We start from the raw sequence: 25,625 nt of genomic DNA, 5'->3' as shown, positions 1-25,625 counted from the left end.
AGGAGGCGGATGTTTAGCACACTCGATGACATCATCAAGGTTATTTGTACTCGGACTGGTTCATCACTAAGATATTCTTTTTCTCAATAAACTGGTGAAATGCTCCTTTAATAAGGACACCCCATACGCGTCTTCCTGCACGTCATATTCAGTGCTTCTGTCCTGTTTTAGTGAGCAGAATAAACACTTTTGGAATATAAGATATCACCAATGCTCCAGTTTGCACCGTCACAGAACACTGAGCTCCAACAAGGGTCAGCCGCCCTGGTGCTCTGCGTCTGTCTCTACCCGTCTCTCTACCCGTCTCTCTACCCGTCTCTCTCTCTACCCGTCTCTCTACCTGTCTCTCTACCCGTCTCTCTCTCTACCTGTCTCTCTCTGCCTGTCTCTCTCTACCTGTCTCTCTCTGCCTGTCTCTCTCTACCTGTCTTTACTCGTCTCTCTACCCGTCTCTCTCTCTTGTCTCTCTCTACCCGTCTTTACTCGTCTCTCTACCCGTCTCTCTCTAACTGTCTCTTTCTGCCTGTCTCTCTCGTTACCCGTCTCTCTCTCTTGTCTCTCTCTACCCGTCTTTACTCGTCTCTCTACCCGTCTCTCTCTAACTGTCTCTTTCTGCCTGTCTCTCTCGTTACTCGTCTCTCTCCACTTGTCTCTCTCTACCCGTCTCTTTCTACCCGTCTCTCTCTCGTCTCTCTTTTCCCGTCTCTCTCGTCTCTCTCTACCCATCGCTCTACCCGTCTCTCTCATTACCCGTCTCTCTTTGCCCGTCTCTCTCTACCCGTCTCTCTTGTCTCTCTCTACCCATCACTCTAGCCGTCTCTCTCTCTCGTCTCACTCTACCCGTCTCTCTCTCTCGTCTCTCTTTGCCCGTCTCTCTCTCTCGTCTCTCTCTAAACGTCTCTCTCTACCCGTCTCTCTCTCTTGTCTCTCTTTGCCCGTCTCTCTCTCTCGTCTCTCTCTAAACGTCTCTCTCTACCCGTCTCTCTCTCTCTCGTCTCTCTCTCGTCTCTCTCTACTCGTCTCTCTCTACTCGTCTCTCTCTACCTATCACTCTACCCGTCTCTCTCTCTCTTGTCTCTCTTTACCCGTCTCTCTCTCGTCTCTCTCTACCCGTCTCTCTCTCGTCTCTCTCTACTCGTCTCTCTCTACCCGTCTCTCTCTACCCATCACTTTACCCGTCTCTCTCTCTCTTGTCTCTCTCTACCCGTCTCTCTCTACCCATCACTCTACCCGTCTCTCTCTCTCGTCTCTCCGGAGGTCCGTCCACGTCTCCCCGGACGCCGCTGGAGCCGTGTTGCCTGAAAGAGCAGTTTTGTGTTTTCACGGATGGAGGATTTAGAGCAGAAGGACGGCGGAGGCACAGGAGCCCACCGTGAGACACCGGCGTCCATTAGGAGGCCTGCCGCCGCCGCCGCACGCTACACTGCACCTGACCAGCATGACGGGGCGTCCTGGGGGAGGAAGACGAGGAAGGAGGAAGGAGGGGGGAATCAGGATCGTGAAAGACCAGATGAGAGAATCTGAGGCAGGAAAGCGGCGAGGCGATACAAGGAGAGGAGACAGACGTGATTATGTGGTTGAGGTAGAGGGAAGGAGAGGAAGGGGCGCTCGGGGAACAGGTGCAAAGCTCGAGGCGGTGGCCCAAAAAAAAAAACTTCACCGCCTCCTTCCACCGCTCCAATTTCCCTCTCCTCCACCGTGTCCTCTTTTCTTGACTTATCTCTACTCGGCTGCTGCTCGTCTCCACCTCACAGCTCCAGATCCTCGCCGGTGTGATTCACCCTGTGGCTCGATGGGAAAGCGTTCGCTCGGTCAGCGTAGGTGGCTCGCACTCGACGAGAACTCGCCTGGTGTTGTTTGTGTGTGTGTGTGTGTGATGACCAGGTGTCTTTGGCTGCTCCTCTGTGACTAATTGTGTGAAAGTTGTGTAACATTGACCCACCCTGAGAGCTGATAACTGGTCCGAGCTGTGCGCATTAGCAGTTCTTTTCTTTCTTCTTCGTGGGGGGCGTTGATGTGATTCGATTCCACACGTTTTGCCCGATTGTGCAACAAAAGTTGAAAGTTTCCAGGCAGAGCCGGGTTGCCTGTTCCCCCGTTTCCTCCCTTCGTGCTAAGCTAAGCTAAACGGCTTCTGGCTTCTCTTAACTCACACGTTTCTCAACATGTCAAACTTTTCCTTGAAACACGTGGCAGGTAAAAAACCAACACATTTTGTTGTTCGTGAAGGTCATCCTGTATCGGGATCTGCAGGAACTGTTAGCGAAGTCCTTTAAAGTCCCATGAAACAGACGCCAGAGCGGCTTTAGCTCCCGTACGGTGACGTGTTTCACAGTGAGACAGATTATTTCAGCGTTGTAAAGTCACAAGAGCTTTTTCATTGGACCGCTAAAAAGGGGGAGGTGAGAGTTTTGAGCGATCTGGACCAACATTTATTTTGTGGGGAGGGGATGAAGACAATCTTGCCCACTTGGATCCATCCCTCCATGTTGCTCTGTTAGCTAAGTTTGAATGAGCGGTGTGGCGGGTTTGTCACGCAAAGTCTTTGATTGGATGATTGTTTTCCAGTATTCAAAACTCTTTTTGCAGAAAAAAAAAGAATTAAAAAACCCCACGTTAGTCGTTTTTGGATGGCACTATTTCGCTATTGAGCGTGAAGGCCTTGCTGGTGTCGTGTGAATATGTTTCATGTGTCACATGTGCATGTACACGTGCGTGTTTCATGTCTTCATGTGTGTTTCGTGGCCGACCTGCAGCTCCTCTGCTTCGCTTTTCCCGGCGAACGCTCTTAAACATGACAACAACACCCAACAACGGACGTGTGTTAAAGGTGTGAAAGCAGAAAGACGTTGCTCTCGTTCAAACTGCACAAGAACACGATACATTATTGAAGTGCTGCTGTATCTGATCTCCTCCGCTACATATCCCAGAGAAGAAGAAAAAACATGTTTGATCTTGGAAGAGTGTGACCTCGTTTTGTTGTGTAGCGAGTCGGAGTATATTTTTCTCAACCAGGTTTAAAGCCAAAAAAAAAAAATAACTCCCACCAACCAACACTTTGCCAGCACAACCAGCAACCCCGCCCACGCACTGTACTCCCACTCCCAGTTCCTCTGGAGCTCATCTCCACCTTCCACGACGCAGAAGACAAGTCTTCTGTCATAACCGGTGCCGGCTGGTTTTGACCCGGAAGCCGACAGGCGGTCAGTGCTAATTACAGCTCGGCAGCGGGAGTTGGAGTGGCTCGGTGGTCCGTGCTGATCTCTAATCTGTCATCCCGCACGCCAGAGAGAGAGAGGCTCCCTGCTGACACTGGGAATGAAGGGAGTGAGACCAAAAGAAGCCTTTCAAAGAAAAAGCGTCGTTGAAGAAGACATGGCCGGAGGGAACCGTCTCTGTGTGAATTAGCCCCAGAATTTGTCAACAATGTGCAAACGGCTTCCAGCTATAGCGGCGTTTTAATTGAATTTTCAAAGGTTTGTTTGCACAAAAAGATGAAACAGCAAAGGAGATGAATATTCCTTCCTCCTCTTTGTATGAGCAAACAATACAAGTGTGCATCACAGCAACTGGTGAGGACGGGGATTGCTCTGACAAACAAGGCTGGATGCTACTTTATAGCCCCGTTTGTTTGGTAGCTAACGGGATACCTCAAACGTTTAAAGACTTATGAATCTATTCTTTCACACATAAGTAAATGAGTCCATGTATTGTGGAAAGGGTCGCTTGAAATGAGGAAGACCACAATAAAAATAATCACCCGAACCTGCAGTTCCCCTCAGCACCACTGAGCATATTATATATATATGTATATATCTATACATATATTTATATATATATGTATATATTCTAGAAATATACATTGTAATTTAAGCAAATTGTAAAATATATGCTGCTCATAAATGTCTTTTATAGACACTTGTGGTTGCAAAGAACTGAGATGGCAAATTAAAAAAACAAAAAACAAGATGGCGATGGCCAAAAACCAAGATGGCAACGGCAAAAAAAACAAGATGGCGATGGCCAAAAACCAGTGATGACCAAAACCAAGATGATGACTTCCAAAAACCAAGATGGCAACGGCAAAAAAAACAAGATGGTGATGGTCAAAAACCAAGATGGCGATGGTCGAAAATGTCGCAGTGCAGTCCCATTTAAGCTCTGGATAAACTCTTAAACTGCATCTGTTGTCTGCCTCTCTTTTTTCGCATCATCCCTCTCTCTATCGATCCCTCGCTCAGATGATGACAAACAGCTTCGTTAGCACGATGATGTTGGGCGCTAACTGGTGCAGCCAATCTATGCTGTTATTCTGACACCGGGATGAACGGGCTTTGTGGGCCGAATAAATGGTTCCCGCCTAAAACCATCCGAGAGGTTTATCCGTTGTTGGCTATTGAATGCGAGCGAGACAAAAAGAGTGAGGGGAGTATTTTATAGAAGTTTAGAGGGAGTACAGAAATGCTGAGGAAATGGAGTTGAAGTAAGGAAGCGGCAGAACCAATGATGCTTTCAGAGCGCGAGGGGAAGTGAAGAAAGGATGATGGGAGCGGGGTGAGATGGGGTGACTGGACGGAAATGAACAAGAGGGGGAGCTGGCGTCGGAAAAGGATTGCATGGAGAGTTTTGGCCTACATGCTTTTTAGCGGCGTTCCTCTCAGCGACTGCGTGAGTTTCTGGGCAGGTGAGACTCGGAGAGAGAGAATAGAGAGAGAGAGAGAGAGAGAGAGAGCTTTTGTGCTGTGTGAAACAGGGCTGAGGGGAAAGGAGAGGCCAATAGGGAACAAGAGAAAAGAGGAGCGTTGCTTTAATCATCAGTCCAGCTCTCTTTCCTCCTTTTAAGCCGCTCACTGTTGCTCTCATTTCATTTCCTGCCAGCCGCCATGTCAACTTTAAAGTACACTACAGTACAATGGGAGGTCCCGCCCCTTTAGGTGCCAAAACCACTATTACTGTCCTGACCCACAACCTCCTCATAGCTGCAGACTCCTTTGTCTGTTCGTTCCTCGCTCCTCTTTGATATCCTTTCACACACGGCGTCAGCAGAACGAGCAGAAGTCGCTTTACGGTGTTTGTCGGTGGCTGAAAACCACAACGGAGGAACGGCGCCCATGCAGAGGTGTCGCGTTTCACGCACTGGTCGCTTCTCCGAGAGTCTCCTTTTGTATAACGAAGTCTTCTTTGAGACTACAGTAAAGAATATAGACGATATATAGACGGGAGGATGCTTATGAGACTATGATGAGTCTTTGTTTTGTATGTTTTTTGGTGATATAGATCATAGAAACGCTCGTTTTCTCCTGCCATCCTGTGTTTTTATGCATTTTTGTTGCTGAATTGTTGCTGAATTTAGCCTTCTGCTAAACGTTCTTCCTCCAAGGTGCTGGAAGACATTTTATTCCTTCATTCATATTTGTGTCACCAAAACGTTAGCATTACATGATGCTAATATTTGCATATTTGAACATAACATTTCAGAAACCATTAATCATCAATTAGGAGGGTTTTTAATTGTTTTTAAACCCTATTTACCAAAATGTGTATTGATGTTTAGAACACATATGAACACAACGGCTTGAACTGATTTCTCTCAGACTGAGTCACAAATCTCCACTTTAAGAGGACTTACATACACTTTCCCGTTCCATTCCTCTCTATTAAAAGCCAGATTCATGAGCTCAAAACATTGCAAAAATAGATTGTTGTTGTTTTATGGCTGCTGACAGTATTTTCTGATCAGGCTTCCATGTTTTCAGAGCGCTAGTTCAAGTCAAAGTGCATGAAATGTATTCAGGGTGTGCAGTTAGTGACGGTGTGGGCTCCACAGTGACTGACAGCACAGAGGAGGATCAGCAGGGTGGGCGGGGCTTAGCAGAGGGTCAATGGCAGTGAAACCACCAAACTATTTTACAAGGTGCAGGGATCAAAAGCTCCGGGGAGATGGAGGGAGGTCACTTTCAGAAAAGAACAACTCTCGCTGCTTATTATTCATCAGTGAGCGGGTCGGAAAGTCGGCCTTTCGCGTGCATCACGGCGTCAAGTTAAATCTGCCACGTCAGTCATCCGACGTCGGGCCGCGTCCACGAAGTTCAACCAAAGACAAAATCTGCTCGTGTTGCGTCTAATTTCATTCGCTTGATCGCACCTCAGAGAGACTGCGTGTTGTGCGCGCGAGCCTCGGCCCGCTAAGGTCCCGCCTCTCGCGAGTGTTTGCGTGGGGAGGAGTCTTTTGTTGGCAGGACTCGGGGGAGACTTCCTGCGAGGTGTGAAGCTACCGGAGTGTTACCCGGCGCCAAGCGCGCGGGGCCTCTATTTATAAAGACGGGGGAGACAGCCGCAGACACGCTGATGTGTTGTCTAATCTCTGCAGGGCGCGCAGGTGTTAATGAGGCCCTGTGCGCACGTGCGTGTGTGTGTGTGTGTGTGCGCGTGTGTGTGTGTGTGAGAGACTTATTAATATTTCCCCTCCCCCAGGTGTCAAAGTGAATTAAGAGAGAAAAGTAAAGAAAGCAAAAAATAGCCTTGTTTATGTCAAAACACCCGATGATGGATCAGGTATCACAAACGCTCCTCGAGATTAAAGCAAGTTGCAAAGCGTCCTGTGAAGTGTGTGAAGTGCGTGAAGTGTGTGAGGGAGCTTCAGCGGCGACACCGCGGCGCCCTCTGGTGGAGGCTCTGCTCCGTCGGCGACATCAGAGGAATGGGAAGAGGACCGCTGTGCAGAGACATGTTTGCTGCTATGAAGACGTCTCCGGGGGAAAGAGAAAAGAAAAGCAACACCGGGGAACGTCGTTCATTAAGTTGAAAAACAGAATAATGTATGTGGACTCCTCTGATCCCGTCCATACGAGTACATCCTGGGGAGGCAGTTCATTTTAGAAAGTTTTTTTTGGGGGGGATTTTTCTTACATCCTGAGAGCAATCTAAATGCTCGTGAAAAAAAGCCATGATAAGCTCAACCAATCATGTCATCCTGTCGCCTGCCGGGTCACTCGCAGGGCGCGTCTATTACAGGAAGTGGTGAAAGACAATGGCTTCTCCAGGCGCCGCCAGGCAGTACGCGCTCGTGTATTTCAGGGGGAGGAGCTTCGGAGGACGCCTGGAGGGTTAGGCTGAGATTTTTTTTGTATCCACAAAATCCACTCTTGCAGCTTTAATGTAAGACGTCGAGCCGCACACACTTCCAGGGAAAGTAGTTGGAGGATTAAGACGTTTTGCCGCTCTCAGATGTGTTTTAATTAAGATGATGGCGGAGGAAATGATCACACCCTCACTGAAAGCAAGTGAGAATACATGAGCGCTGACGTGGGGCACGTGGGCGTCAGAGTTTGAGACAAGGGGTCGTTTAATCTGACCCGCCGCCTCATGGAAGAGCTCTTGAACACACGGGCTGAACCTCCTCTGATCGAACAAGAAAAGTCACACTGCCCTCATAAAACAATATATGAGGGTTACAGGTGTGAAGTAAATGTATCTATATGGAAGATCTATGTATATATATAAATATATCTACATTTTTTCATTTATTTCAAATAATTATTTGATTTAATTGATAATAATTTAGGATAGGACGATATAACTATTTTTTGCTTCTACCTATACCTTTTTAGTCTCTGTTTTTGTATATTATATAGAATGATATTGTATATAAAACACACAAGCAAACAACAAACAACCCTCCCCCTTTTCTGACCCCCACAATCACTTGTTCACAACCCCTCATATGAAATCATAAAGGCACCAATTGCAAATCTATAGTGCTAAAGATCAGCGGAGCTGGAGCGCGGGGTCAAAAGGTCACCCGACAGAGGCGGAGCTGAGGGAAGAGAAGTATTCACAGCGGTGGAAAGGGGCTTTGGTCTGGATCACTGCCGTACAGTCACAGGCTCATCACACCTCTTTAGCAGATTGGCTCTAAACACAAATTACTTTTTAACTGCACATTTGCTCGCATGTCCCCAGATGGCATGATAATACTTTTTTTTTTAGAGCGTCCACACAATGAAATGGAAAAATATCTATAATTTGTCGATAAAATGCGCTTGCATCCTGATCATTCACCTGAATGAATGAATGAATGAATGAAAAGTACTTTATTAATCTCCAAGGAGAGATTTTTTTGTCATGCTAGCAGCATCCCAATGCAATAAGCTAAGCTAAACACACATATAAAATAAAATACCTGTAACTAAACAATAACTAAAATACCTAAATAACTAAAATACCTGAATGGGATGTCAGCCTTCACACCATTGGACTAGAAGAGGAGGGCAGTTGATGACACCTATTTATAAACAGTAAAACAGGATTAATCAGGAAAAAAAAAATCAGGGGACAAAAGATGAACAACGGCGAAGAGATGGAAAGAAATGAAAAAAGTGCCGGAGCAAAATGGAGGGGATGGCAGAGACACGCGCAACAAGATGGCTGAGTGGGTACCGCTGATGGAAAAGGTTGCGACTTGTGATTAGGGCGGGCGGGATGAAAGGAGTCAGAAGAAAGAGAGAGCGGAGATGAGAACGAGTCTGGCTGATTGGTTTCCATGGTAACTGCTGATGAGGTGTGGGGCTAAATAAAAGAGCAGGTCCTTTTGGCGAGGTATAGATCACTGTCACACACACACACACACACACACACACACTGAAGATGTGGAGGGACGTGGTTTGAAGGCAGCCTCCTCATTAGAGACGTGTGACGAGCGGCTCCACTCTTCTTTTCCCATAATCAAAAGGAATAAGTTACATTTTAGGAGATGGGTTTGCTTTCTTTTGCCAGAAGTTGGAGGAAGAAGATCTATAGCACTCTCATATCTCATATCATATCACAACTTTACTTAATGTACAACGAATGTCCATTATCAGGAATTATTGGGCAGCGTGGCGGTCAGACCTGGCTCCATCTGCGATTATTGGGCAGCGTGGCGGTCAGACCTGGCTCCATCTGCGATGTCCATTGATTCCTGATAATGGACGCCTGGAAGGGCATTAAACCGCTCACATCGTGGTTATTTGTTTCATGCGTTTTACAGGCAAAATCTGAATTTATTCACTCCATTTTCCAATACCCAGAGCAGTCGATACCATCCCACAAGATTGTCATGCAACGGAAAGGTTTTTTAGTGCTCCAGTAAATAGGACGGACCTGCGATACGACGTAATGTTAATTATTTCTAGTCCGCTCAACACCCTGTGGCTCAGCTACGAGCCAAGAAGCTAACATTATGCTCGCAAGATTAGCAAGTCAGTGACATCGCATGTGACAAATAGTAAATATCATTTGATCGCATGATTAATAACATGAATAGCAAGCTATTTAGTGACGTCATTGTCCTCAAATCAAAATATATATGTCCACAAAATAAGATAAAAAAACTCAATCTTGATGAGCATAACGCGAGCAAGGTTTCAAAGTCGGTAACGTTACATACGGTGAACAAACGGGGAAATTGACAGGACTTGTTAGCTATCCAGCCATTTAATAGCATGGGCTATGACATATTGATAGCTAACCGGCTGTGTTAGCGCTAACTGTTGCCCCGTTAGCGCTAGTTGTTTCCTCGTTAGCGCTAGTTGTTTCCTCGTTAGCGCTAGTTGTTTCCCCGTTGGCGCTAACTGTTTATTCGTTAGCGCTAGTTGTTTCCCCGTTAGCGCTAGTAGTTTCCCCGTTAGCGCTAGTAGTTTCCCCGTTAGCGCTAGTTGTTTCCCCATTAGCGCTAGTTGTTTCCCCGTTAGCGCTACTTGTTTCCCCGTTGGCGCTAACTGTTTATTCGTTAGCGCTAGTAGTTTCCCCGTTAGCGCTAGTAGTTTCCCCGTTAGCGCTAGTTGTTTCCCCGTTAGCGCTAGTTGTTTCCCCATTAGCGCTAACTGTTTCCCCGTTAGAGCAAAGTGTTTCCCTGTGTTTCAAGTCTTTGTGCTGAGCTAAGCTAAGCTAAACACACTTGAGGTGTCAACGTTCTCATAAAACTATGGAAGAACACGAGGACGCTTATTCCCCGAAAATGTCAAAATAGTCCTTTTATTTGTCCGGTGTGTCTTCCTGTGTTTTTATGTTCATCGTTGTTTCTTCTTCCTGTCTATTTGTGGTCAGTGAGCAACTCCTCACCTGCTTCCCTCACACAGGTGCATCAGTCCACTCCAGAGTGCCTTCTGGCCAAAACCCCATTCCTCTAATATCAACCTCCTCATGGCTCACTGCCGTTGCGCTGTACGTCCCACAAAGCAGTGGTGACTCAGCATCTTCCAGACTGCCAATCATCATCATTCCTTCTTTTTTTCAGGTGAATAATTCATTTCTTGTTAATGTAGCTTTCCTGTTTTCCGAGTCACATGGAACAGACCCCGAACCCGACCGACCATCTTTCTCACTCACCATGGCCGGGTTGGCCCATGAATCCGGCCCGAGGCCTTCTCGCTGGAGTTTTGAAAGCATTAACCCCGAAAGCGCCTCGCAGTCAATAACCAATGTGACCTTTCACACACTTACCAATTTGGTGACCGAGGCAAGGTTTTAGCGACTGCTCCTCACAGCCAATTCCACCCCCGATCATTGTGCTCAGACACTCACACATAAACTGTTGGATTTATGTCTTTGGGCTTTGAGCAGCTCGTGGAAGACGAGCAGGTAGTCAGCAGTGCAATCATTACACTGTTTAGAAATGATTTTGTTCATACTAACGCATGAAATCCAATATCACATGATTATTCCCGTACACCAGTGTAAACAGGAAGTAGATCGGTTGCTTCAGTACGGAAAATACGATAGTATTTGTATTACTCTTTAAGGATACTTCAGATCTTCCACTGTTCTCTTCCTCTATGTATCTCACTCACATAAACACTTCACTTCAAAACAAACACTTACAAATCAAAGTTTTCCTCAATTTTTGGTCCAAAAATTTGATCAGCACACGTTTCAATTGTTTCCTCTCGGTTTCGTTGTTGTCTGCTCTCTACGCTTGTAACTCTGCCGGTTGGCTGGGAGTCCCTGTCGTACACTGGAGAGCGTTGATGCCTTCGTTCATTTACAGTTTCTTTGTGGACTTCACAACAGTTGTGCACAACAAAATGAGCATTAAAAAGAAAAGGAAATCCCTCTTTTTTGTGTCATCGTCCTTCCTCAAAGCCACAAACGGTGACATCATTGGGGTTGTGTACATGTGTGTGGTTGTGTGTGTGTGTGTGTGTGTGTGTGTGTGTGTGTGTGTGTGTGTGTGTGTGTGAGAAACAGGTTGTTGGTGTGAAATGGAGTGGCTGCTCAGTAACACTTTTCGTTCTGGTTGGCAGCAGCCGAGCCAGTGAAGAGAACTCAAAGGAGCCGAGTGCACAAAAAATACTGAGAGGACGTTTAATGGAGAGTAGTGGAGCAAAATAAATCATTTCTGCTGTTTAGCTGCCTGCATGTACTTCACACCGTCTTCTCAGCCACAATCGGCCATTTTCCCCTCCTCGGTTTGAGGTGATTTCCTCTCCAGCGACATCGCTGCTCCTGAAAAGGTCTTTACTGAACATGAGGTAACTTTGAACACCTTAACTTCATGCGAGACAATTAATGGTAATTACACTAATATCCTCTAATATTCAGAAAACAATTGCTACACAAAACCCTCGACGTCTGAATGGAAACGACTCTTCTGAAGCAACAAGAAAAAAGAGGGAAACTCTGCGATGTGGCGGTCGGCTCAGCAGCAGCATCGGTCACGAGATCAACTCCTCCGACTCCAGCGCACGCTGTGATTCACTGGTCTGACTTTAAATCTGCATTGACTGGAGTCTAGTCGCCAGATAATATATAAAAAATGCAGAATCATATTTCAGGAGGGGTGAAAACCTTCGCCAATTAAATTGCCCTTCCTGTCGGGAGAAAGTTGCTGCACATTGCACAAGCCCCCCTTTTTAATGTTGAAACGGGAAATCAACATGAATTAATAACTATCGTCGGTAGTTGACATGGAGGAAGTCATAAGTAGTCCTCATTTATACATGTAGCCAGACGTTTAATCATTCATGACAGATGTTACAAGAAAAGTTGCCATCAATCAAAATTAAAAATCTGCTATTTTAAGGGTTTGCTAAACCCCGCCCCCAAACTGTGAGTGTCCAATCACAGCTTGGCAACTCCGTTCGGCCTTTCTTAAAGACACAGAAACGCAAAAGAAAAGCGTGAAGACCTCTTTCTGCTCACACGTGTGAGCGTACATGTCGCTGACACACGATGGAGGCGTTACAACCTTGAACAAGTCGGCGAATTCAGCGGCGTGTTCTCGTGGAGGAAACCCCTCCGGTCCAAACGGACCATCAGGCTTTGCCCCCATCTGTCAACACCTCGGCCAATTATAATCCTGTTTGTTTTTTTTTCAATGTCAATATTAGCCTGAAAATAAACGACAGCATCTCTGCTGGTCCATCGCGTCCTTTGTTACGTGAGGATCCTAAATTGTGGCCGTCGCAGGATCAGCCGCTGGCCAGCAGTTGTGACACTTTTATGATTTGTGATGTTGCTATAAAGGATAAATACAACAATATGTACAACAATATGAGCATCCACTGTGGCGACGAGTACGCGCGACACAGTCCGGCTGTGTCAGAGTCCCAGAATGCATCCTGATGACCCGTCACCGCCGCACGTCGCACACAGCGAGAAGCGCGTTGCTTTTCCTCGCACTTTATTGCCGATAGAAAATATGTTCAAAGCCATTTTTACTATCTGGGCGGAACAAATACACCTTGACATTCGGATGGATTTGCTTCGGCTGTCGGTGTTTCTATCCTTTATCAGATCACTCTGCAACTGATCCCCGCAATATTGTTCGCCCCTGTTGTTACACCGTCTCTTTGTCTGACATTCATGCCGTCGTCTCGACAAGCAGCAACAAAAGATGAAAAAAAAACCTTAACCACTGCTCCTCCATTACAGGTAACAGCTGCTGGCCTTTTCCCCCGCTGTCCCTTAATGCTTGCTTTGGTTTCTCCATCCCAGTACAAATAGATAGAAACACACACACACACGCACACACACACACGCACACAGATGTAGAGTAAGCGAGGGAATTGACTGGGACCTGAGGGGCTGAGAGCGGATGTGTGGGAGGCACATGGCGGAGAGCCCCTAATGGAGATGTTATACCGAACAGACAGGCTCAACCGGGCGGGTTGGCAGAACTATTGCATCCTGGTCCGTCCCTCTGGGGCCGGACGCGATGGACGCGATGGACGGCGAGGACTCGCTGAGGTCTTCAGGTAAAGGGCAACTAAAACACACCAGCGTCTCTCACTGTGGCACGTGCTGAATTTCAAGAATGCAGACGTCGTGTTCAATATCGTTTTCTTCAAATATGAACACATTTCATCAAACTCTGAAAAGTATGCAGACTTCGCTGTCAGTGGTTCTGATTTGCAACGTGTCCAACTGGGTCACTTCTCGTCTCCAGCGAACTACAAAACAAGAACAAGAAGATTTTCAGGCAAGTATTTGGAAAAGGAAAGTCTTTTTTTCTATTATCCCTCAGATGATTCACGGACGTTAATTCGTGACAGATATCCGAGATAATGGCGTCCCGGGGAAGCGTATGTGTGTCTGAGCGTTCAAGTCTGGTTGAATTAAAGTAGCCGGTGTGCCTCTGTGTGTCCAAGCTGCCGCTGCCAAATACACTTCCTAATTTCCTGTTTAGCATTCACCGGTCTCTTTCAACTCGCGCGGCGTCAACGCTTCCATTTTCAATGACATTTAATACAGTTTTGATATATAATTACATTAGAATAAGACTATTCAACACCGGGATTCATTCATTACAATGGGATCACTGCACAAATCATTGGAATACCGTGCGGCACAACGCGGTTTGCTCTGCACGTACGTCAGTAGAATGTAAATCCAACGTGACGCGACATCTGCATCCGGATCACGACGCACCTGCAAAGCCGCTTCTCCCATCTGAATCTTTTACAGGGCGGCGCTCTGGATGCACCGGGGGAACTCCGGCCGAAAAGCCAATGAGCTTCCGGCCGGCTTGGTCTGTCTAATTGGATTACGGAGCCGTCTGATTACTTCACCAGTTCATGCTTTTCTCCACCTCGCTTTGCGGTTTGGCGAAAGGCCCTGGGACCTCCGCCGGCCTCCGAGTCATCCGTCTGACTGACAATGTAGAGCATGCATTCAGGATTCACAAGGGATGAAGTGGTGCATGCGTGTGCGTGTGTGTCTGTGTGTGTGTGTGTGTTTGCGGTGCATTCGCATCAGCGTGTGTGGACAACGACCTCTGGCGTGATCTGTGCCCACGGTGTGCAGCTGCTGAAAAAAACCCACTCTGTCCGTGCCGTGACATCCGCAACCTCCTCCATGAATCATGCAGTTTTGCAAAATGGGGTGGGGGGTGGAGGGGGCCGCTCAACCCGCCACACAGAGCAACTGGGGCCCGCTTTGCAACGCCTCGGCCCCGAGCGCTTTCGCCGAACCACTGAGGTTTCCGCGGGATAACGAGTCAGATCCCAGAGAAACGGGAAGAAGCCAACGAAGATGCGATCGAGAGAGACACTTGGTGAGAACTTGTGGCGCTCCATTTTGTTGCCCAGGTCTTATCAGGCTTATATTTGGAAAATGACCTTTGTCTTTCAGCGGTTTTCAAGCGACTCTCTTGTCGTTTCTTACCTCCACAAACAGGAAGCAGGGGACGATGGAGCTGCTGCTCTTCACGCCCGGCTTCTCCTCCACCGCCATCCCTCTCTCCATTTCTCTGAGCGTCCCTCTGTCCAGCTCTGCGTCTCCCTTATCCTGAAGGAAAGAGGGGTCGGGCAGGTTAGTCTGAAGGTCGAGTCCGCGAGTGTGAGACAAATGAGCTGTTTTTTGTTTTTTTTTACATTTGTATTGTTTATCCACCGCATGTGCTACAACCATGAATATTTAACACACGCACAAAAAGTGAACTGGCTGCTCGGCGCCGCGGGCTGTGTGCATCCCGCAGTTTACTGCTGCCGTCCTTGAAATTGCTCATTTTGGATTCTGATGCGTCATGCATCAAAGCCCCCCAGAGGGGGGAGAATATCATAGTTCAAATGAATCGTGGAAACCAAATCCACCTCCCCGTGCTCGGCATTTCCATTCAACGCGAACATAAGCTGTGAAATCTAAAAGTATATCACACTCAATGTTGACGAAGTTGATAGTGAGCGGTCGCACCACAGCGAAAGCAAGGGGCGTCAGTTTGCAGAGCGAGGCGATGTCTGCTAGCCGGCGAGCTAGCTGGTAGCATGCTAGCAAGTCGAGAACGTTCTGGAGCTAGCCAGCCGGAGTGCAGCAGGAACGACTGATGATTACGAGTGTTTTTAGACTTCAAATCGACCGCAAGTTGTGATTATAATATAATAATGGTAATGACAGGACTGTACAACGCCAGATGACTGTGAACGTTGAGGATAATGTTATGCGAGAGCAGGAGCTTCATCAGCTTTTGACTCGTTGTCTTAAGACATTGTTATAGGTCAAGAAGGTCTCAACCGATTTTACGAACAGCTGATTGATTTATGAGGAGTTTAGCTTTTGAAATCATGCTAAAAGCACATGCATGTGATCTCTGGTTGGTTGGTTTGTTTTCACAACACAAAGTGCAAGGTCCACTTAGAAGACAAGCAAGATCGATCTTTTCAGGTGATCACAGGTCGGTTTGTCCGCACCAGGGGTTCGATTGTCAGTTTCCACACCAGCCCAGATGTAAGACTAAGACTAAGACTAAGACTAAGAGGGAAAGCGAGCGGAGTCTGTTTTGTGTGGAAGCACCTTCGTAGTTGTCATTCAATTTTAATGTCACGAGACGTAACATGTTACTTCGTGAGCGTTAAAAGGCTCCGGTGGGTTTTGCTACCACTGTAAAGAGCCAGGCTAGCAGTCTTTATGCTAAGCTAAGCTAACGCCCGCTGGCTGGGCTTTCATATTTAACAGACGGACACATACGTGGCGTCGATCCTCACGTCAAACTCTCAACCAGAAAGCGAACAGGCGCATGTCCCTGAAACGTCAAACTCTTCCTTTAGGCTGCAATATATCCAATTTGGAAAACGCTGACCGTGACTCACTGCATTTCCACTTTAAGGACAAGGACTTGGACGATTGTAGCACAGAGGACGAAAGACGAAAGGGAACATTCCTCACAGTGAAGTGCCAGCGGTGAGCACAGTGTCATCCCTGTTGTCACACTCTGCAAACGGTCTCAAAAGGGAGTATGAGTCCTCTGCAGAAGTCAGTGTTGGCCTTCAGGTTTTTATCCATCACATTGCTGGACTTAGAAACGCAGAAAACTCTATTTTCAGAGGCTTTACATGGACCCTGAATCATCTGTTGTTCAGAGGAAAGAATACACAGTATTCTTTTTGTTTCTGAGAAGTTGTCAGGTTGGCCCGAGGGATGAATAAGGCATGAAGCCAAGCTCTTAGCAGCCATCAGAACAACACAATGTGCCAACCAGGACTGCTTTTAGAGAGGGTTGGTTGGACTCGGCGTGTGTGTGAGAAAGAAAAGTAGCTGTCAGGGCGAACAAGCCGAAGCCCCAGGTAACGGAAACCAACGGTGGGAGGAAGAGAAAGGGAGCGACGGGGGAGGAGGCGATCGTTCCTGTTTCTTCTCCATGAGAGACTGATGGGAAGAGTTACTTAGGGTTTCATTGCCCCGATGGCGGGCGGCTCAAAAAGGAAAGGCTCTCTCCAACTCAGGCGGCAGGAGCGACCAGTCGGCAGGTGCCAGATCTACCCGGAGATGAAGCCGCGTTTTTGGGGAGAGACCGACCGCAAGTAATGGGAGGGTTTTTTTCTGATGATTCATAAGTGATAAGTGGGCCACCCAGCTGGGGACCATTTCACCGCGCCCACTCCCCACCACGCAGGAAATAATGGGAATCGCAAAGCTCTCCGGGGCCTCCTGGGCTGTCCCACGCACTTTCGGTGCGAGTGAACGTTTTCTCAGACGCCGTGGTGCCAATTCGGGCGACAACTTTGAAGCTTAATTAGTGCGAGGGAACCTGGCTCCGGCGCCCGGCCCGCAGGACGTCAGACACGCAGCTCGAGGCCCGCGCAGATCTGAACGCCGCGAAGAGTCAGAAGCATTAAAAGTCTGAATTTGCTTGTAAAAATGGAATGAATCACGTCTTAGCGCACAGCGCTCCCTCGCTCCTCTGAACAAGACGCCTCATCTTCGGTATTTAAAGAGGCGGCGATTTATGGTTTTATAATAACAATGTGAGAAATGAAAATGTGAAGAAAAACCAATGTGACGTCCTCGTGATGAACCCACAGGGAACCGTCAGCCGGATCTGCAGCTCTCCTTCACAAGAGCTCTGCAGTGAGATTGAACATATTGTGCTTTTTAGTCGTTTCGGTAAAAAATCGAAGATTTCTTTCGTTAATGAGTCTTTTTTTTCTCTGCCCTCATCCTGCTGGATAACTTATCTCCAACACACATATGAGCCTCTCTCTCTGATCAACACAAGGGTGCTCTTGTAATTCTTGCAGATTAAATCAACTAATCGATTGGCCGACGACGTATTCCTTTGATTGAGGACGGCCCAAATTTAGCAGCTAAATAGGCAGATGTTCCCTTCAGGAGTTGGTGGAGACCAAAAGCCAAAAGAGAGCAAATATCGGACTCACGACACTCAGACCTCCACATGAATGCTAATGCTGCTACACAACTGCTGGCTCTGTCAGTAAGCGACACGTTGGCCAACGTGGCGACTGCGTCGACTTCTGTCGATGTCGTGTTTACAGCTTGTAGTTTTGCTTCCCAGAGTAGGAACAGAAAACAAAACGTTGTGATTTAACCATCGACCATAAGCTCAGAGTCGAAGAGGTGGACGTAATCATGGAGACGTCACCTGTTGGTCTGTGGACCGACGTTTTGAAGCCTCGAGTTCGGCGATTTCCTCGCCGCCATCTTGAAATACGCCCGCTGCCACGCTGGCGATAAGGCTAGGTAGCATGTTGCTGCCAAACGCTGGTTAAAGCACACTCATCTGAGTGTGTGTGTGTGTGTGTGTGTGTGTGTGACTGTGGCAGCTGCATGGGTTTGATCTGATTAGCGGGTGTCCAAGTGACAAGGGGGTCGGATCCGGGAGCCCATCCATCGATCAGATCGAATGAAACGAACCTGTCAACGCCGACAGAGACGTGCAGACGGACTGACGAGGACGAGAGCCGAGGAGACAACGAGACGCACAAATCAGAACACAAACATGAAGGAAGTCAAATCAAAATGGTGGATATGAGAGGAGCTGCAGAGGAGGAAGTTGAATTAGCTCCGTCACGCACACACACGCACACTCACTGGCGCGCACACACACACACACACACACACACACACACACACACACACACACATTGATGCATGCACACACGTCTTGGAGAGCGGGGCATTGGACTCGTCTGCTGCAGCTCTGAGGATCCAGTCAGAAGGGTTGAGCGTCTGGAGACCACGGCGGCCATATGTCCTCTCTCTCTCTCTCTCTCTCTCTCTCTCTCTCTCTCTCTCTCTCTCTCTGTCTCTATCCTGCCTCTGCAGTCCAAACAACCCTGCCCCAGGACACACACACACACACACACACACTCACACACTGCCTGTGCGTGCACACACACATAGACAGACACACACACACACACACACAGGCACAAAGGCTAATTGGGCACAACAATCTGGATCGTGCAAATATTTTCTGCCGTGTCAAAGGACTTTGCGAACCCTTTTCATCCTCATTCAGCAGCAATGCAGCGTTAAAATACCAACTGTCAGTCAGCCGTTCTCCTTCTTCACCTCATCCAAATATCCAGGACTTTGACTGCAGAACGTTTCTGAATGTGGGGCAGTGATGGAAATAGTTTTCTTTTTCTTTTTCGATCTACCTGCAGCCCAGCGCTGTCACTGTCGATCTGAGCAAAAGCCTCACAGCCCTCATGTTGCTTGGAATTTCTGTGTGTGTGTGTGTGTGTGTGTGTGTGTGTGTGTGTGTGTGTGTGTTCAGCAGGGCCATTTTTTGCCCTGACATTGTCATACCCATTTCCTTCAACTGTGATCCTGCGCACATGTATTCTAAAACGCATGTACAGGAAGTGCACGCACACACACACTCTCTCACACACACACACACACACACACACAGAGACAATACACTTTCTCCTAAGAGTTGAGTCACGAACAAACAGCAAACATCCCGTTCCTCTTACTACGTAGCTTCCCTGCTCTCTATTAATAGGAAAAGTCAAGAAGGAGAAGAAATCCATAATAGGATTTACCCAGCGTGGGATAATTAGGGCTTCTGTTTGGGGGAATACCGCCACACACACACACACACACACACACACACACACACTTAAAGACCAAGGGAGGAAACACAGAACAAATCCACTCACAAGCACACAAAAAACCCCAAAAAAACACATGTGACTTCCACAACACGGCTGTTCTGTCGTGGCGCCCCGGGCTGTTCAAATCACCCCGGCATGCAGGAGAGGAGCGGAAACCTGTCATCCCTCCATCCCTCCATCCCTCCCTCCATCCCTCCATCCCTCCCTGCCCCCTGATACCTCGTCGCGGAGCTGCCGGTCGCCGCGGCACCAGATTCCTATGCGCTGGCCATGTCAGATCAAATGATGGCAAAGTGGCGTCAAAAAAAATGGAAAAGAAAAAGAAGAAATCTCCTTCCACGTCGGCCGCCTGTCTCCGCTCGTTCTCCCTCCTCCTCCTCCTCCTCTTCCCTCTGCTCTCCCCTCCTGGTCCACACACAGTGCAGCGCGAGGGATGGAGATGGAGACGGCGGCGGCGGCAGCCTCCAAAAATCTTCCTCGCGCTCGCTCCCCCTCTTTTAATTAGCTCGCTCCGGCGTCGGCCAGCAGATTGAGTGGATGAAATCACCTCGTGTGCGGCGGTCGCTCCAATGAGGAGGCGCGGAGCAGAGCGCGAGGACATGTGTGTGTGTGAGGAGTAAGAGTGTGTCCCTCCGTGTGTGTGTGTGTGAGAGAGAGAGAGAAAGAGAGAGAGAGGTGGAGAGAGAGAGAGAGAGAGAGGGTGGGCATCATGCATTATGTGTGTCAGCTCATTTGTATTCAAAGCTTGTTTTCCCTCTCCATCCCTCCCCGTCTTTCTACCTCTGTCCATCTCTCCCCTTATCTCTCCCTCCATCCCTCCCTCCTTTCTTCTCTCCCCTCCTTCTTCTCTTCGTGAATGGACATAGAGGACATGAACCTGACCCACACATTAGAGGAAAGGAGGGATGCTGCAGACTGCAAGGAGAGAGGGGGGAGAAGGCTGCACGTGTGTGTGTGTGTGTGTGTGTGTGTGTGTGTGTGTGTGTGTGTGTGTGTGTGTGTGTGTGTGTGTGTGTGTGAGGCTGCTTGGCTGCCTGCCTCCAGCTCGAGATGTGGGTTAATGATACGCGCTTATTGATCTGACACTCCCGAAGCACACGGATAAGAGAGGGAAGAGAAGGAAGAGGGCGGCCAGCGAGACTGGACGACTGTGTGTGCGTGTGTGCGTGTGTGTGTGTGTGTGTGTGTGTGTGTGTGTGTCGGGTGATGAGGGTGAATGAAAAGTCCGGAGTGACGCAGGAAAGAGACTCAGCTGTTAAAACCGCACGTCTCTCCTTCTGCGGTGAAAAACCTGCCGGGGGCACAACCCGCTATTTTAAAGCTGGGCCGGTTGTGACGCACCACTTCCCCTCTGGACGAGGTCGACGTGCACTGGAGGGGTCAAGTGAAGGGGTCAAGGCACAAACCTTTTAGCGCACACATGCATGGTTCCCAGAGGATGAAATGTTAACAACTTTCCAGTGAAACGTCTCAACAACCACCGGATGGATTTTCCATTCAATTTGGTAGCCACATGCTGGTGTTTCTCTCAGGGGGAGGTGACTAACTCTCGCTTAACCTTCCGTCGATTTTGGTCCAATACTTCGGTTTCGTGTGACACCGAACAGTAGCTGGATTCTCGCTAATGTCCCGAGTGCCCGAGAGAAGCGCAAGGTCACGCCGACAGCCATCTTTGTGCATCTTCGAGCGATTCAGCGTTTGCGTAGTAAGGCCGTGCACGGACCAATCGGCGTCCCGTGAGGAGCTACTGGGCGTGGCTTACAGCGACGGCGGCTCCCGGAGAGGTTAGCGTAGCCGTAGACGCCTGCAGCCGCGTGAGGTCCATCACAACTGGAGAGTGTGTCTGCATTGGAAGAAGAGCAAAGAGCGGCGCCGACGGGTCTTCTCGCTTCTCCCCACACTGGATTTGGCAAGAGATTGATTGACAGACGGCTCATCCAGTCACGTGCCAAGTATTTATTTTAAGTCCCCAATGACGGCTTCTCAAACCATCTGGCGGGTCAGGTTATGGTTTACGACCGAATACCCCAACAACCAATGACACTCCCGTCGGCCTCAGCTGCACTTTGTTTACTAGCTAATTGTAAATGCTAGCATGCTAACACACTAAACGGAGACGGAGCTTTGGATTAAACAAACACGATACGAGGAAGTTGATCACTTTTGAGGCGGGATTTTGAAGGAAAAAGCAGATATTTCCGCCGACTGCGATGAGGTCGCGGCGTGGCTCGCGCTAACTCGGGTCACGACCTACAGCTCACCCGAAACAACAAAGCAAGGAGTCGTTTCTGATCACATTCTGCGAGGCGCTTTAGTCAGAAGCGACTCCCCGTCATCACCCCCTCGCTGTTTCATCTTCTTTCACAACGCACACATCGACAGCCGGACAGGTCGACTCCTTCGGCTCAGAGACACCCGGAGGTGCTAAATGAATCAGGAGGTGAACCTCAGTCGTTTTTCTGTTGGCTGCCGGTGACTTCTGCCTCGCCCACTCTTCATTAATATGCCATTACCTCAGCGACATTAATAGCCGCTGGACAGTTTTTTCCCCTTTTAATGTGCACACAGCTTCTGATCTATATTTTATGAACGATCATACATCCAGAAAGAGGCAAAGAACGCCAGCCAGTAACCGCCAGTGACATATTTTTCTTGGTGAAACAGCTGATTGGAAAAAAGGAAATCCACTCGGCACAAATCCCCTTTTGAGATCACGGATTCTCAATCCTCATCCTTGATGTTTTATTTTTTGGAGGGCCGTCCCTGAGTGATCTGTCAATGAAACGCCCTTCTCCCCCCCCCCACCCCCGCCTCACTTGCCCCAGCTTCCCCTCCTCCAGCGCTGGCGTGCGTCGTCTCAGAGGGATTGTCAAGGCGCTAGATGAGATATGGCCCGAGCGTCGTGGAAATGAGAAATCTGCCTGTTATGGGGCCGTTATGGTTTACAGCACATAGGACGCCGGTCCCACGGGTCTCCTCTCCTCTAGCCATATACCCTTCTCCATCTCTGTCCATCCCCCTCTCTGGCTGCTCACAACACCCTCCAGGTCTACAAAGGCAACCCCCCCCAAACAGATATAAACAGTATATATATATAAACATATGATAGAGGGACATAATAGGGCGAAATAAACAGAAGTAGAGGGCAAAAGAACACAGGCTGGATTTGCTAAACCTCACTAGCTGTGTGCATTTGCAACCATGCCTTTGCAAACAAAGGCATGGACCGAAAGACGTCCACTTGGTTGGACGGAACGCATTTACGCATTTACGCATTTATGCGCTCATGCACGACCGTTAAGTCCAGCAGCGCTTGAACGGCCGTGCATGGCTACAAGCACCCACGGGACCCAATCGGCGCAGTCGGACGCCTTCCCTTTCACCTTCGCCGCGTACACTGGCGACGTGTACTTCATTTCAATAATTCAGACGATCAATCCGGAGTGGGTTAAACGGACGACGGGGCGCGAGCGGCGTGACGGGCCCGAGAGCGGAGCGAGAGAGCTGCAGGCGCAAGACCACTCAGGATGAAAATGCGTTAAGGCCGCGTTAATGCACCGAGGAGAGCCCGGCGCTCTCCATCGAACTCCACCCGCCGCGTTGCAAATGTGTTCGCTTCAGTCGGTTTCACACTGAACATCAACGTGCATGACTTATTGTATACAGCCGACATGAATTCATGAGTAGTGTTTACTTCTAAGCATTCATGCACTGCTGCTAGTCCTGTTTTATCACCTCGGGACCAAAGGGCAGGCTCATTATGCTATGCTAAGCTAACCAGCCGCTGGCTATAGCCTCCTATTAACACGAACACGGTATTAATCTTAACAAAGCGCTGAGGAACCCTCCTCTGAAAAGTGCAGACCGCATGGGGCGCAGAAGCACACAACCTCGATGTCCAATTTCAAGCCCATCACTTAAACACACCGTACGCAGATACACACATTAGCCCCCCACCTGCCCCAGGCACACACACACACACACACACACACACACACACACACACTATCAGACACGGCCCTGTATCATTCTGCCAGGAGCTCCAGCCGTGGTCTACGGGGGCAAGTCATTAATCAGCTCGACAACAAAGGAGCACATTCCTGCACTGCGCTTTCTCCTTTGTCTGAGGCTCCCACTGGATCCGCCGCTAATTCTGTCGCTTTGAACGCTCAACGAGGCTCTCGCTTATGATCAGGAGAAGTTGAAAGAACCGAACACTTATGTACTTTAAAGGGATGGATACGCAAAGCGTGATCGTTGCTAATGCGGCCGCCGTCCTGCATCGAGCCCCCGTGAAAGGGACAATAGGAGGAAATGTGTCACAGATGGAGACCGCCGCAAAACTTCCCCAGTTGATCACTAACATTCAGTTAGTTCTCTGAAAATGTTGTTTTTCAACATTATCTTATTCAATGTGTGCACATTTGCATACATTTCTAGAACAGAAATGTTAAAATTAAATGAAGCCAGGTTCAAAAATCTCCTTTTTTTGTGGTTAGATCAGTCTATGAATTATAAATGAACAAACTCCTCGGTGAAACAAAACCTTCTGAATATAGATGAGAATGGAAGCAGAAAGCGAAGATTTCAGAGAAATACATTATTTTGAGATATGTATTGGAATACAAACATGTGAATAGGGTAAAATAAATGAACTATACAACTATAGAACATCCAGAGTTGATGAACGAGATCAAAACAATGATTTTGATATTACACGTTTTTTTAGATTTGAAACGAGGCATTATCAAATTATACCTGTACTGATGTAAATAGACTAAGAGACGTAAAATAAACACCTAAATGTGTATTTTGGGTGTTTTTCTTTCCACCAGTCTGAAAGAAGACATGTTTTAGAGGCACAGAGAAACTGACAACAATTACTTAAAAGAAACGATGTTTTTGTCGCTAACATCTCGCCTTAAAAGGAGCCTTGTGTGGGATTTAGTGACATCTAGTGGTGAGGTTGCAGACTGCGTCCTACTGAACACCCTTCCACTCACCTCTCTTTTTCCAAACGCCTTTAGCAAACGTTAAAAAAACTAGAAAGGCCAGATGTGGATGTGAAGGGTTATGCTAAGCTAACGAAGCAACGATTCTAAGTTTGGGTTGATTACATCAATGAAAACACAGTCATGAACATTACATTTAATTTCTGGCAACAAATCCCCGCCAATTCCTACCCACCGTCCCTTTAAGAAAGTATATCTCAGCTATCAGGCGGTATCATTCGTTAGATATCTGAGTCTTCAGCAGCTCGAGTGCCTACACACAAAACACCTCGGGTGGCTTCCTCGGGAGTCTCGTTTAGTTCGACCCGACTAGTTCTCCTCAGGGATTTGTTTCATAACGTCGTCCCCTGCCTCAGGTCTGTGTTTGATCACGGAGCCGAGCTGCTCCATGCCAGTCATCAGGAATGGCTTGCCGCATGGGCAAATGCCATCGCTGTCGGACCATAATAACATCATGTGTGCAGGGTTCAGCAAATATCGAGGGGGTCGGGGGCTACAGCAGGTGTTCCCTTCTTTCATTGTGATTGGCAAATAAATTCCATCTCATGTGATTTGATTTCCTGCTGCAGTTGACTATTATCACCCCCCCCCCCCCCTCCTCACTTGGCTTGCTAGAAACCCCTCGGGCACAGGGGGGGTGAATGCGTGTTATTGTGAACACACCAGATGGGGTCCCGAAGCGGAGAACGTGGAGGTATGGAGCAGCGATCTCTCCATAATGAGATGTAAATGGAGGCGACTCCCGGCTGGGGACGGTGACAGGGAGGACTCATTCCAGGAGGCGGGGATAGCACAAAGTCATCCGAGTGACAGGTAGCAAACCTGCACCAAAATGAATCGCATTTGTCAAATTAGGCTGAGGACACGGCCCCCCCTGGACCCGGGGCCTATTATTTGAAACCCACCACCAGCCAACATCAAAAGGGTCCTAAACCCAATATTTAGATGTGAATGTTGTCACTTTTATTGTTTTGAATTTTATGCATAAAAGAAGGTTTAAAAAACAATACATCAACAAGCTTATTGAATATGAAGCATTTTTACAAACTAAACTACCTGTAGTCGGGCATATGACATCCAGCCACAACTCGAGAAACGCTGCTCACATTTTAATGCATTCTCACTATCTGAAAGATGCCATCCTGTGTAATTAATATTTAATGTGAATTCAGCTGATAATGCTCCAGTAGTTTTATTTAGGGGACATTTTTAATGTAGGACACGTGGTAGCTGACATTATATGAAAATGCTGTCTGTCATTTCCTCTCCTGTCAAA

The 25,625-nt window shown here is 48.0% G+C and overlaps 1 protein-coding gene across 3 annotated transcripts in view; it reads right to left on the bottom strand.

Annotated features, from left to right (window-relative positions):
* plppr2a (phospholipid phosphatase related 2a) overlaps positions 1 to 19,960 on the bottom strand; it is a 46,104-nt gene extending 26,144 nt beyond the window's left edge. For 2 of the 3 annotated variants that reach the window (XM_068578441.1, XM_068578439.1), the window contains exons 1-2: positions 19,557 to 19,938; positions 14,644 to 14,766 (exon numbers count right to left, since the gene is read on the bottom strand). In XM_068578441.1, the coding sequence (XP_068434542.1) occupies positions 14,644 to 14,724 (81 nt within the window). In that variant the 5' untranslated portion in view covers positions 14,725 to 14,766; positions 19,557 to 19,938. Of the gene's footprint in view, positions 1 to 14,643; positions 14,767 to 19,556 lie in introns of all 3 variants that reach the window. The other variant, XM_068578440.1, reaches the window with a different exon arrangement.
* Between the last annotated feature and the right edge of the window lie 5,665 nt (positions 19,961 to 25,625).

The sequence above is a fragment of the Clinocottus analis genome, unplaced genomic scaffold, assembly GCF_023055335.1.
Source record: "Clinocottus analis isolate CAN_PGR_092001 unplaced genomic scaffold, fCliAna1.0.p SCAF_16, whole genome shotgun sequence".
Lineage (NCBI taxonomy): Eukaryota > Metazoa > Chordata > Actinopteri > Perciformes > Cottidae > Clinocottus > Clinocottus analis.
This window is presented reverse-complemented; position numbering and strand designations above follow the sequence as displayed.